We start from the raw sequence: 13603 nt of genomic DNA, 5'->3' as shown, positions 1-13603 counted from the left end.
CTTAGAGTTTTTAACAGAACACCTATGTTACATACTGGGAGTGTAATGATTAGAGAGTTTAGAAGGAAAGATGAAAGAGTTGCCTTATGGGAAATAGTGTTTTTAGAGTTTCACCGACACTTGGTGCTAAAACTCAGAATATCTCGGCCTCTGTTGCCTAAATATTAACCAAGTGCACTCGTGTGTAAATACAGTAACAAGTTTCCCTCCTAGTTGAAATCAATTAATCATAAAGAATTCGAAGGCGTTCAAATTTGATGAATCACTTTGATGCCAGATTCAGATTCAACTGGCTGCTCTTGAACCCAAATCTACTTTTTTGTCTTTTTATTGAACTTTTGCAGCTTAGCATCCATTATTTTAATATCATCCTCCACTCGCCTCCACTCTGACATTTCCTCTCCCGGAGAGAAAAGTTTATGATTCACTGTTTTCTCTGGTCACACGAATCTGTAGGACAGAGAGGGGCGCAAGAAATGTCAAAGATTGCTCATCCTGTTTTTGAAAGGTGGGCATCTGTGCCAAGAAGTCTGTTGACGGAGGAAGAAGATGGAAAAGATGAAGAAAAAGAGAGAGTGTTGTTGCTCTGATGTTGAGCCCCTCCTAGGACAGAATCAAAACATGCCTCCTCCTGACACCCTCTCACCGCAGGAGGGTCCGTGACCACTCGCACCCCCCCTTCTTCCCCGAAGTGCCGGCGGATGAAAGCGAGGACGAGGAGCGACGGCCGAAGATGGGAGGCACGGCGAGCACATCTGATGGATAGAGTGATGATTTCCTTTACACGTGCAGACACAGATGCCCCCCCCCCCCCCCCCCCCCCCCCACTCATCCTCACACCTCCTCCCACCTCCTCCTCGTGGCCCTGGGCCTGCAGGCACACACATTTCTACCTCACACACACACACACACACACACACACACACACACACACACACACACACACACCATGGTTAGGCCTCCAATTAAATCAAAAGTGGTTTGTTTTTATTGGTCTTTTGCGCTGACAAGTGGGCTATCATTCTGACGGCTCTACCTGTCAGTGAGCAGCTGAAAATCCTCCGTTGACAATGCCCAATGCTTCCAATTAGGGGAGAATCAGACTCCTGGCGCGCTAGCCATCTTTCCACCTCCCCCTCCTCCCTCCTTTCCCCCCCAAAGCCCACCTTCCCTCCCTCTTTTCTTTTGCTCTCACTCCACGATCCTCTACCATTCTCCATCTCTCTCTCTACTCCGTAACATCTCCCTCCTCCTTCTTCCTCTCCTCCTCCTCCTCCTCCTCCTGCTTCTTTCCTCTTTCTCTCCAGGAGAAGGGGGTCTGTCTCCGCTGCAAATTACCGACACAAAACGAAGGTTGTGGCGGTGCTGGCGCTGGGAGCTGGCGGTCCAGGGCCCTGTCAGCATTAATGAGACGATGAAGGTTTATTTCGCCCCGCATGCATGTGCTAAATTCTTTCTTGTGTGACAGCTGACTGGGAAATGTGAGTGTTAACCTTATAAAAGATTCAGCGGGTTCTCATTATTTTCTGTCAACTTCAGTACCTGATGGCGTTAAGGTGCATCATTTGCATCCCTGACTGGTCCGGGGTGCAGCACCAGCTCCAGAGCAAGCGCCTTTTTCCCTTTTCTTTTTTTCCCCCTTTTTTTTCCCTCCCCTGCCTTTTTTTTTTTTTTTTAACACTGTTTGTTTGTTGAGAGGAGTCATCTTTTTACATACATCCCCCCCTTTCGAAAGACAAGCTTTACTCCGTGTTCCAAAACGACAGAGATGCCAAAGTTTATTCAAAGGCGACACACATTTTTACAAAACATATCTAGATGTGTATTTAACACGCATGCTCAATTGAGCCGAGTAAATAAAGTGCAGTACAATGTTTTTTCTTTTTTTTTTTTAAAACCCCCCCCCCACCACCACCACCAACACCAACAAAAGCACAGGAAGCTGAGGAGGCCCAGCAGGCATTATTAGTAGTAAAGCCTATGGACAGGTTTCCAATAATGCAGAGAGCGAGAAAACAAAACAAAATAACACATGTGTCCACAGATAGATTATTAACACTGACAGTTCAGTATGGCCTATAATGATAAAACTGCATATATGGCCACTTGTTCTTATTTCAGGCATTATATTAATGATATTTTTTCAAATATTCAAAAACCAGAGGCTGTGTTCTTCAAATGTGGCTCAACTAATTCAGGCTAATGTTATCAGACTAAAATAATCTCATCAAGCTAATTTGGTTCTATGAATGCAGTATCTTAAATTAAGAGGGACATAATGAGTAAAGAGTTGAAACCATGATCAGAATTAATATTAATGGCTGAATGCTGATCATGTAATTGTGGTTAAATGACATAGGTGTGTTGGGAAGCCTCCCAGCATGCACCAGGGTAATAGATTAATGGACATAATGCTCATTTTATATGTGTTCCTGCATTTTTACTGCTGTTATTTTGCTCTACATTGTGCTCTGTAATGTTTCTTCTGTTTTCATCACTGTTAAGCAATCATATAAACAGTTATAGAAATTAAACGTTTTCTAAAAACTAAACTAAAAGTGAGTTTTTAATTGCATAAACATGTTTTTAGCAAGGTGATTTCTGCAGTTAATCACTTAGTACATTGTAGTGTTAAAATATCAGGTTAAATATCATATATTCTGGCGAGTATTTTAAGCAATTTTATGTCTTTCTCAGGGTAGCCTATAACTATATTTGTATTCATTCCTTTAATAGATATACTTTAGAAGTATATTTTATTATGTATAAGTAAAGGTAACTCTTTATTATAAAAATGAAATTGATATCATTACACCAATAAATCCCAATGATTTATAAATAACCTGCATATTCCCATCTAAAATCATAATTATATCAACTTTCTCTTCAATATAAAAAAGAAAAAGAGACATTAGTATTTGAAAATTAATTCATATGTGAGGTTCACTCTAAAAAAAATCTTGATCAAGATCCAGCTAACTGTCAGGCTTGCACTGTAGCAGGATTAGGTTTAAGGACTTGTTGCTATGACAACAGTACCAGATTAATTCTAAAGGTGCAGCATGTAGAATTTAGTGTCATGTATCAGAACGGACTTGGTAGAAATGGAATATAATATTTATAAATATGTTTTAATTAGTGTGAAACCAACTAAAAATACAAATGGTGTTTTCATTAGCTTAGAATGAGCTTGTATATCTTTTATATCTATCTATCCTTAGTGGATCCACCATGTTGGATAGCCATGTTTCTACAGTAGACCAGAATGGACAAACCAAAGTGGCTCTAGAGAAGGCCTTTGGCATTTTTTGCTAAAGGCCCTTGTAGGCTGTCCAACACACAATCTGCAACCTCACCGTTAAATCTTAATTGAACAACCAAAAAAAATCAATATTTATGTCAAGTTGTCAACATTTTAATTTAATAAGCAGGACATCCATGTATCAGTAAATACTTAAATAATTCAATTACACTGTACAGCTGTGAGTTCAGCCAGGAGAAAATCAGTCTCTGCTTCAGTCAAATGGCTCAAGGGTTCAAACTTTGTTATTGTTCAAATCTGAGTGGAAGGTGTGGGGCTGTGGATCAATAATAAAGTCTTACTTAGCTATCAGAGAGAGAGAGAGAAGGGTGTAGAGACAGGCAGCAATTCACCATGCACTGACCATTTCCTGAAATCACTCCTGCTTCCTCTCTTTAACATGGATCAATAACATCCTCCCATAACATCAGCGTATGTGTGTTTGTGTGTGTGTGTGTGTGTGTGTGTGTGCGCATGTGTGCGTGCGCATGTGTGTTTCATCATTGGGTAACAGTTGCACTGGCCCTCAAATTCAGAGTACTTCCTGGACACGAGGAAAAAAAAATTAATCAAGCTTCACTTGACCAGAAGGACATTTGTCCAAAATCAGCAGGAGCATGAGCCAAATCATTACACACACACACACACACACACACACACACACACACACACACACACACACACACACACACACACACACACACACACACACAAACAAACACACACACACACACACACACACACACACACACACACACACACACACACACACACACACACACACACACACAATCTGCCTATAGCTGCAGTCATAGGTACTGGAACAATTAATCAAAATTCCAATAATCAACTAATCAATGTAAGGAATTTCACAAGAAATAATGTCAAATATTGTGCTTCTCCTGTGTGAGGATTAATCTGATTTATACAATATTAAATTAAGTATTTTTAGGGTTTTTTGGCTATTGGTGGAAAAAATAAATGTGAAATGTTACCTTTCAGCTCAGAGCACTTGTGGAAGTGATTTTTTAGCATATTATATGTACATATACATATGTACATATACATATAATATAGACTAAATGAATCCACAAACAAATCCTAATGTTTAACTGGTAGTGAAAATAATCAGTTGCAGCCCTTTCTATATAATTTAAATAATTACTGCAGACATGCTACAGAATGCTGTTCATTATTTTTCTTTTAATCATACGAAATAAATCATGATTTTCTCAACTATCTGCTGGTAAATTTGACTGCAAAAAAAGAGATGTAAACCCATTTAATCTCAATTTTCCCACGTTTATAATATAGTCATTTAACCCACATTTAGCCCACACACTGAAATGCTATTTGGGACATGAACTCAGCAATTTGGGTAGTAAATAGTTGAAATTTAAAAATCACATTATTAAAGAATGTGGGGGTCTTTTAACAAACAAATCTGATAATTAAAAGTTTTTCAGGCCTGATGATGATCACATAGAGGAAGTGATAGTTTAACCACCATATGATTTATTTAGTGAAGCCTGTGAAAGCGCAACGCGGTAATAATACAGAGAAGACAACACACACACAAAAAGAAAAGAAAAGAAAAGTGAGAGAAAGCATCAAACCACTGCTGCTTTTCATGCAACCAGCAGCTAGAGGAGAAAAGAAACAGCTAAGTCAGGGTGGGTGTGTCGCCTTATATCTGTGTTGTCCCCGCCTCATATGTGACAGCTTGCAGCCGTGATGGGACCCCATGGGAGCGGGGAGCGGATTCACTAACCTGCCGGTGTCTGAGACCGACGCGCGCCTCCAATCTGGTGGTCACATGGGGTGGAGGAGGAGGAGGAGGAAGAGGATTGGGGGGGTTGAGGAGGAGGAGGTGTCGGTGATGATGGGAGAGGGGGTTAGTTAGATTATTAGGGGCTGTCGAGGCCGTCGTGCGGGGCATACTGTTGTGCAGCGTGGGTTAAAAAAAAAAGTGCACACACAATGGTATTTCACGCGTGTTGAGGTGAAAAGTGCGCACAATGGCATTTCACGCTTCTTGAAGTTTTGCGTCACGCTTCTCGGGCTATTGTGTAGCACAGACTATTAAATAGTCATTATGCAGTAAATAATGACTGCTGAATGGACAGACTTTGTTCGTATTCAATTACAAAACATGTCATTATAGTTCTCTTATTATTTGAAAGATGTTGGCATCATTTATCTGTGAATATTGTTTGGGGGATTTTTAAAGGTGACATTTTTTACTAAAACTTTAAAAAGAAAATAGAAAGGCAACAATGTTTAACAACTAATAATAAAATTATATATATAAATAAAATGAAATCATGATAGAAAATATTGTTAATATGCCTGTAACAAATAAAACAATATATTTCTAACAATATAATCACCACCTCCCAGTAGGAAAGATTAAAAATGAATAAAAACACATACTTCCTGCAATGTCAGAACATTTGCACCTGCACACACTTTTCAATCTGATAAATTAATCATACGAAATAAAGAATAAAATTAGTGATGACACTTAAATCAAAATGTTGTGGAAAAATCTGGAGGGAGAGGAGGTGTAGAGGTGGGAAACAAACCCGGTGAAAGAAAGGGAGTCGAGAGGAAAAACACCGAGCTGCCTGCTCCACATAATAACCCCATTATAAGCCTCATCAATGATGTAATGAAAGCAAACAGTGTGAAAATTGCCTGTAAACAGTTGGATCTGAGTCTCCTGATGAATTCAGTGTCTCTTTTATCAAAGTGAGGATGAGCCAGGGAGGTGAGGAGAGAGGGAGGGGTGGGAGGCAGAGTGAGTGGGCGTGTAGGGAGGTCCACTTCCAGCTCCCCTCAGCCAATGAAGGCTTGTCACAGGGGACTCACGTGGACGAGTCGCTCTTAAAACCTAGCTCCTGACTTTTCCTCAAGTTCAATTTTTTGGGATTCCCTCCCACCCCCATCACATCTCGTCCTTTTACTTGCCAGTTGTGACTATTTAACCCAGTTTACCTCTTCTTTTTTTCTCTCGTGTGCCCTTCCTTCTTCCTCTTCTGTCGCTGCAGCAGCTCGCGGACTCTCCACGCGCTCTCTCTTCTCCTTCGTGTCTTATTTTTGGTGAGGTTTTTGTTGTTCTGCTTGAAAGAATGCGCACAGTTTTATTGTGCAGTGTGTGTGGTCACAAGACGAGCTGCTCTGCTATTTTCTCCCCGGTGATCTCACAGGTCTGAGGCGGCTGTACCTGTCCATGGTGCTGAAACGCACGCACCGGTGCGCTGCTGAGGCTTCCCAAAAAAAGAATCCAGAAATAGTATATATTTCTGCGTCTTTTCGAGTCCTGCAGGTGAGATCATTTGAGCAATAAGTGGTGCTTCTTCTCGACGAGGTTTCTAAACTCAAAAAACAGAAGGAGTTGATCCGGACGAAAGCGAAAAGAATCTCCCGAAGACACTCCAGCGGCTGCATCGATTTGCGGTGGACTCATCTCTTTAGACTTGACAAAAAAATCGAAAATCGGATGCGTGGACGATTGCTGTAACTCAACTTAGCCTGGAGATATTTTCTCTGTAAAGAACCAGTTGGGGAACTGGAAATAGCGGATGAATAATCTTCATTTGTAGCGTATCCAAAAACATTTTTTGTTGGTGCTGGGAGGGGGGTTCTTTCTCCTCGACTGGATCAACGGACACTTAAACAACCCCCCCTTTCCCCCTCCCTAAAATAAAACTTGTCCTGAATACCAAATGGTAGTTTGAGGAGGCCTCGATCAAGACAATGGAGGCGTCCGCCAACGGGTCCAGTTTTGGCATTGACTCGCTGCTGTCCCACAGGCCTGGAAGTCCGGTGTCCAAAGGGAACAGCCTGGTGGGGGAGTGCCGCTCGCCTCTGGAGTTCAGCCCGAGATCAGACGTGGAGAGCGGCTGCTCGTCGCCCCCATCGCCGAGGAGGGAGTGCGTGGACGAGGTGGCCCAGAGGCAGGGTCACGGCGTCGGTCTGCCGCCGCACCTCCAGCACGCTCAGATATCGGCGGGGTCTCAGCAGAGGACCGTGACCTCGTCATTCCTAATCCGAGATATTCTCGCGGACTGTAAGCCTCTGGCCGCATGTGCACCATACTCCAGTAATGGACAGCCGACTCAGGAGGCGGGGAGGCTGGCCTCGAAGATAGCGGACGACTTTATGGAGAAAATCCACAGCAACTCATCGTCAGACAGTGAATATAAAGGTAAGAATAGAAAGCTGCACACAGTGAAGGAGATGTTCTGCTTTGGAGGTGAAACTGATTTTAGTCTTTTGGTTTCATACTAGACTTTTAGCTCCAATACAAACAGTGAGAAAACTGATTTTAGCTTTCTGATCCTTTAAGGTGACTTTTTAAATATATATTTTTGACCTCTCTACCTTTATTCGTGTATGCTGCTCAGCTGCAGCTTGTCTGGAGTTGGTGTTTATTTTGCTGTCTTTAAAAAAGTATTTAATATTTAATTTGGACAACCCTTATTAAATGTAATAGTAGCCTAATAATTCAATTAAATAAAAAAAGGTCACATGGAGGTCTGTTACAAGATGTTGTGGTGCAATATGGAAAAGTAGGACATGAAGTTGGAAGAATAAATTACATTTTAAATGAAACACAAACTTCTATTCTAAATATACTTTAAGCATTTTTGCTGTGCTTGGTGATTAAATAAAAATGTAAAACTATAAGAAATATTTACATTGTCTCCCAGGTTTAAGTATTTTAGGCCCTTTAAAAAGAGGAAATATACTTATTTTCTGCTAATAATTAAAATAATAACACACCTAATAATAATAATAATAATATTTAGTAACTCGGGTTTGGAATATGTGTGAAATAAGTGAAAGATACAGTCACTCTTGGTGATATTTATTAATAACCTGACACTACACTTCATTATAATAACCATCAATGGTTATCAATGAGGAAAAATCGACCCGCTGCTCTGTCGCTGCATCTCGGTGGTGGAAACATGCCATGTGTCCCTGCACGGTGACAGGTTAATGAGTGCACTTGCGTTCCTTTATTCCATTAAAAAAAGAAGGGGAAAAAAGGAGAGAGAAGGCTTCCTGTACGCGCGCTTCAAGAATATCCAGAAAAGCATCTGTTGATGTCAGGCAGGCGAGATTGGGAGAGATGACAGGGTCGCCTCCAGATAAATGCCATCAAGGGCCTCTCTGTTTCCAATCATGTCAGCCATAACAGACATGTCACCTCCATTGACAGTTTAATGAAGCAACGCCTGGAAAGAAGTCCAACGCTGTAGGCTACAAGAGAAAACACACAACTAAAAACCACATTGGACATATTTGAGAGTTATTATTATTATTATTATTATTATTATTATTATTATTATTATTATGCTATTATCAATTTGTCATTTTTTAAAATTTGTTTTATAAACTCAACAATTTTCTTCCTATTTCATTTTTCTTGCTCGCTATCGATACCGCGTCACGTCATCAATTTGCTCAACAAATTCCCTCTATGTGTGTGTGACCGTGAGTGCGCGTTCACGTGTGTGTGTCACAGATGGAGATGCTCATCGACGCGCTGATTGATTGAAGAAGCCGCGGGGCCCACAGCGCGCCTGTACGGTAGCTTTGATTCCACGAATCCGCCTCCCCTATAATATTTCAGGGATTTGATGCAATTTGTCCCCGGTGCTAATCAGATTTGTAACCGTGCACGGCCGCCCGGCTCTTGATTTCCACTCATTTCCACGGTCCTGTGAAGTTCCTCCGGTCGCAGTTGAAAGGCTCGTCCTTCCCTTGTGGCTCAATTAGGCGGATTATTGTGCTTCTTGAGACGACTCAACTATTCCACTACCAAGATCTCTCGCCTCGCTCGCTCCCCCCCCCCCCCCCCCCCCCCCCCTCACTTTTTTTCTTCTTGTCTTTCTTTCATTCTTTCTTTCTTTTTCTTTTTTATTATTAAGAGAATTGACTATCAATGCTTGCCCTGACATGACACCACGCAGAAACAGAACAAAGGCTGCGGGCTCTACTGACAGAGAAATATCACATTGGAAGTGCGAATATTGGAAGAGCTTTTAATAACAATTTAAGAGCAAATCAAATAGCTGCATATCGCCCATAGGCACACAATGGAGCGCAGTGATTTCACACTCACGGTAAAGTGTCAGGTAGATAAACAGTAGCCAGCATTTAGGGGGGGAAACATATTTATCAATATATATTAAAACACGTTGTTGTCCATTTCTATTAACTTCCAATAAAGCGAATAGTCAGCAGTGATTTGAAATAATTCACAATAAAACTTGCTTTTCTGTGGTTTCCCGCACTTTTCTCATGCTAGTAAAGTTTCATTTAAACAAAAATTAAGCGCAATATATATATATATCCAAAGTTGGGCTTAATCACGTCTTTTGAATTATTTTATTAAAATAATGTAAATCTATGCAATCAATCAACAAACCAGCTAATTCATCCAATTATTTATAGCAGCTCTCATACAAGCAAAGCTGTGATTTCACATTTTAAAAAGACACTTAATGTTATCTGGATTATGTTTTGCTTTCATCCACCTATAAAGGTCCTTTTATATTTCTATTTGAGGCCAGAAAATGGACAATTTTAAATTATTTTTTATTTTAGTTTATGCAGATAGTTGTGTGCCTTATAGAAAATGCTGCAATACATGTCTTTACGTCTCCATGTGTCCACACACACACACACACACACACACACACACACACACACACACACACACACACACACACACACACACACACACACACACACACCACACAGTATGTGAGGCCTTGGGTCCGCATTCACTCCCTCTCTTTTTCTGTCTTCTTTCTCCTCTCCACTCTTGTTCTTTCCTCCAGTGAAAGAGGAGGGGGACAGGGAGATCTCCAGCAGTAGAGACAGTCCTCAGGTCCGGCTGAAGAAGCCCAGGAAAGCCCGGACGGCCTTCACGGACCACCAGCTGGCTCAGCTGGAGCGCAGCTTCGAGAGGCAAAAGTACCTGAGCGTCCAGGACCGCATGGAGCTGGCGGCCTCCCTCAACCTCACCGACACACAGGTCAAGACCTGGTACCAGAACCGGAGGTAAAGACCCTGCTGCTGACTCTTCAAGAGGGCTTAGGGAGTGGAGGGTGAACGGGAGGAAGGAGAGGGGGGGGGGGGGGGGACTGATTTCTCACGGTTGGCTCATATAAACAGGCTAGACACAAGAAGGACGCCATGTTTTCCTTTCACCATCACCCTAAACTTCAGCCACTTAGGATATCAGCTTATTTTATTTATCGATTTATCAACTGATTGTTTACTCCATTAATCATTGAATTAATTGTTGAGTCCATAAAACGTCAGATAAAATTGGCAAAGCCTCCATCACAGTTTGGGGCCTGAAGGACGTCTTTAAGTTTCTTGTTTTGTTCTTCCAAAAGTCCAAAACTAACACCAAATGTTCCCATTTAAAACAGAATAAAATGAGTTAGGAATAATCTGGAATATTAAATAGTCGACGAATTAAGCTCTAGCTGCTTTTATTTTAAAATAACACATACAGCGAATTCACCAGGAGAAAATATTGATTGACAGACGATAAATCAATATTTTTTATTTGCAATCAGTCACTAAATTGTGAATATTTTAGTATAATAAGACTATTATTATTATTCTTTTTTTGGCACATTGAGTTCCAGTCTAGCTTTCTATTATAAGAACATAAAATGATGGGGACACATGTTTCTGCTTCCACGCTTTTTACTCCGGAGCTGACATATTTTCAGCATCTTAATAATACTAGGATTATAATCAGATATGATCCTCATAAAAAGTCAATTCACATTCAATCAAACTGCAAAGACTTTAAAAACGAGGTGTGAACTTTATTTTTTGCCAGCAGGCTGCTTTAAAGGTAATGAAACACCCAGCACCACTAAAAGAAACCGTCTGAAAACACGCTCGCAAGAACGTAACATAACCACGTTTTCTCTGCACTTTTCGCTTGAATTAACATTTATTTGTCTACAGCCTCGCCTCTCGGGCAGCTAAATGACATAAATAAATATAAAAACACAACACTTTGGGGTATGAATAATGCATCGTTGCATGTGTGCATATCAATAATTCAAACAAACCGCTATATCTACTCAATTATCTTTATTATGAATTATTCACCTGGAGTGCATACTGGCAATCTAACAGACATCCTTGGGTGTGAATACAAGTGGCAGGTTGGAGATTTTGGTTATTAAAAAAACAGATGTAGCCTGCTCCTGCCTTCTAATTGGACCTCAGGTAAACAGATGGGAGTTATTTTGGTGCGTGTCAAATTCAAAAAAACTTACTAATACTACATGAATTTATAGATATGCACATGCTAAAGGCTAAAACTGTCTTTTTTTCCTCCTCTCTATTTTTTCAGGACAAAGTGGAAGAGGCAGACCGCGGTGGGACTGGAGCTACTGGCTGAAGCTGGAAACTACTCCGCCCTGCAGAGGATGTTCCCATCCCCGTACTTCTACCCACAGAGCCTGGTGTCCAACCTGGACCCCGGAGCGGCCCTCTATCTGTACAGAGGCCCCTCGGCGCCCCCGCCGGCCCTGCAGAGACCTCTGGTCCCTCGGATCCTCCTGCACGGTCTGGGGGGTAGCGAGCCGCCGCCTCCCCCGCCTCTACCCCCCATGTCCGGCGTGCTTCCCCGGCCAGCTCAGCAGCGGTGAGCCGGCCCCCGCACATTTTTCCTTTTTTTAATTTTCTTTTTTTTTTACACGCCGACCTTGGCAGCTTGGGACTCATTAAAAGAGATTAAAAAAACAGACAGAAAATAAAAAATATGATGAACAAGAGAAAAAGAAAACACGGTTCAAGGCCTTTATACGGTGCAAATAACCGATATGATGGACGGAACTTTGTGACTGACACTCAAAGGCGAACTGTTTGAACTGACTGGAAGGATCGTTCTCGTTTTTTCTCCTGTTTTGTTTTTTGGGTCATGAGCTTTATTTATTTATTATTTATTTATTTTTCAATATGAATCAAAGCATCTAAGTTATGTATTTATTTGATTCCAGTTTCAGTATTTTCCCTGTTTCCCAACATACAAGTGTACAATGATATGACCTATACAGTTAAATGCCAAGCAGGGCCCCCTATTATTATTATTATTATTATTATTATTATTATTATTATTATTATGATTATTATATTCATGGATATGAGCACAGGCGGACACGGACATCCTTCCATGTAATTTGAATATAATGTAGTTAGAGGATCCAAAGGAACTATGACTAAATATTTTCTTTTTTTTCCTCCTTGTAAATTATTGATTTTTCTTTACACGTGAAGATGATGATGAGCATTCATAAACCTGTAAATAAGAATATTTTCCCTTTTATTCGAAAGAGACGGATTTTAAAAAGAAACTTTTTTTTTGGTTTATTTGTTTGTTTGTTTGATCTATTGGTGTGTCTTTTTCAGACCACGGTGATCCAGTTCAACATAATAGGCTAGATTAGCCATCAGAAACTATACAGGCGTACGAGTCAGAAGAAAAAAATGGGGGGAAAAATAAGAAAAAAAACAACAGCATAAGTGTCTGAGAAAGGATGCCTGGACCCACATGAAGGCACAAACACCAGAGCTACGGAAAGAAATAAATCTATATAAAAAAGTCTTTTTCTTGTTCTTAGTTGAAGTTTTAGCGAAGTAAAAAAAAGTCAAGTAATTTATTTAAAAAAGCAGTTTTATCCCTGAAAAGGAGGACACGGGGGAAGCAATCACCTCAGCAATGTTTCAATTGTTTTTTTAAATTTTTTTTGGGATAAACAAACTGATTGGACTCGGGTCCACGTGCAGGTGTAACCGCCTGTTGATTTGCTATAGATGTATTTGAACAGACGTTGTGCATTACTTATGTTATTTCATATGAAGCCGTGATAACCCTTAATTGTTATACTCTCCTTTGGTGAAAAATGTATATTGCAGATATCAAACTTGTGGAGTGGTTCTCGTAATATTTCCTGGATCGTTTTTTTATTTATTTATTTTGAAAATGTTTGGATTTTTTTCATTTCGAAATTTGGAGGGGGTGAAATTCACAGCAGAAGTTGGACAGAAAAACAGGGGGGGATTTGATGTAAAAGAGAATTACTTTTATAAATGTGGAAATAAAAAAAGTCTTTCATTTAATCACGTGACTGCTTGAGCCTGTGTGTGTGGAAGATGGATGGCCTGTGAGCAGGAATCAACACGTGGGACTTCTTTCTTTAAAATGTATATTCTCCATTTAAAATGCACAAGAAGTGACTAAATAACATC

General features: G+C 40.5%; 1 protein-coding gene across 1 annotated transcript; it reads left to right on the top strand.

Moving 5' to 3' along the window:
- Window positions 1-7060: 7060 nt before the first annotated feature.
- On the top strand, window positions 7061-12003 carry barhl1b (BarH-like homeobox 1b). The gene is made up of 3 exons (XM_062435006.1): window positions 7061-7511; window positions 10159-10381; window positions 11706-12003. Exons 1-3 carry the CDS (start codon window positions 7061-7063, stop codon window positions 12001-12003), a joined length of 972 nt encoding a protein of 323 aa, XP_062290990.1.
- The last annotated feature ends 1600 nt before the right edge of the window (window positions 12004-13603 follow it).

Source organism: Scomber scombrus, chromosome 15 (assembly GCF_963691925.1).
Source record: "Scomber scombrus chromosome 15, fScoSco1.1, whole genome shotgun sequence".
In the NCBI taxonomy this organism is placed as follows: Eukaryota; Metazoa; Chordata; class Actinopteri; order Scombriformes; family Scombridae; genus Scomber; species Scomber scombrus.
The sequence above is the reverse complement of the archived record's forward strand: the minus strand, read 5'-3'. Positions and strand labels throughout refer to the sequence as shown.

Bases quoted from the DNA above. Each gene is read 5' to 3' on its own strand.
- barhl1b (XM_062435006.1), top strand. From the start codon at position 7,061: ATGGAGGCGTCCGCCAACGGGTCCAGTTTTGGCATTGACTCGCTGCTG. The intron at 7,512-10,158 runs GTAAGAATAGAA...TCTTTCCTCCAG, and splicing joins GTCAGACAGTGAATATAAAG to TGAAAGAGGAGGGGGACAGG. The intron at 10,382-11,705 runs GTAAAGACCCTG...CTATTTTTTCAG, and splicing joins ACCTGGTACCAGAACCGGAG to GACAAAGTGGAAGAGGCAGA.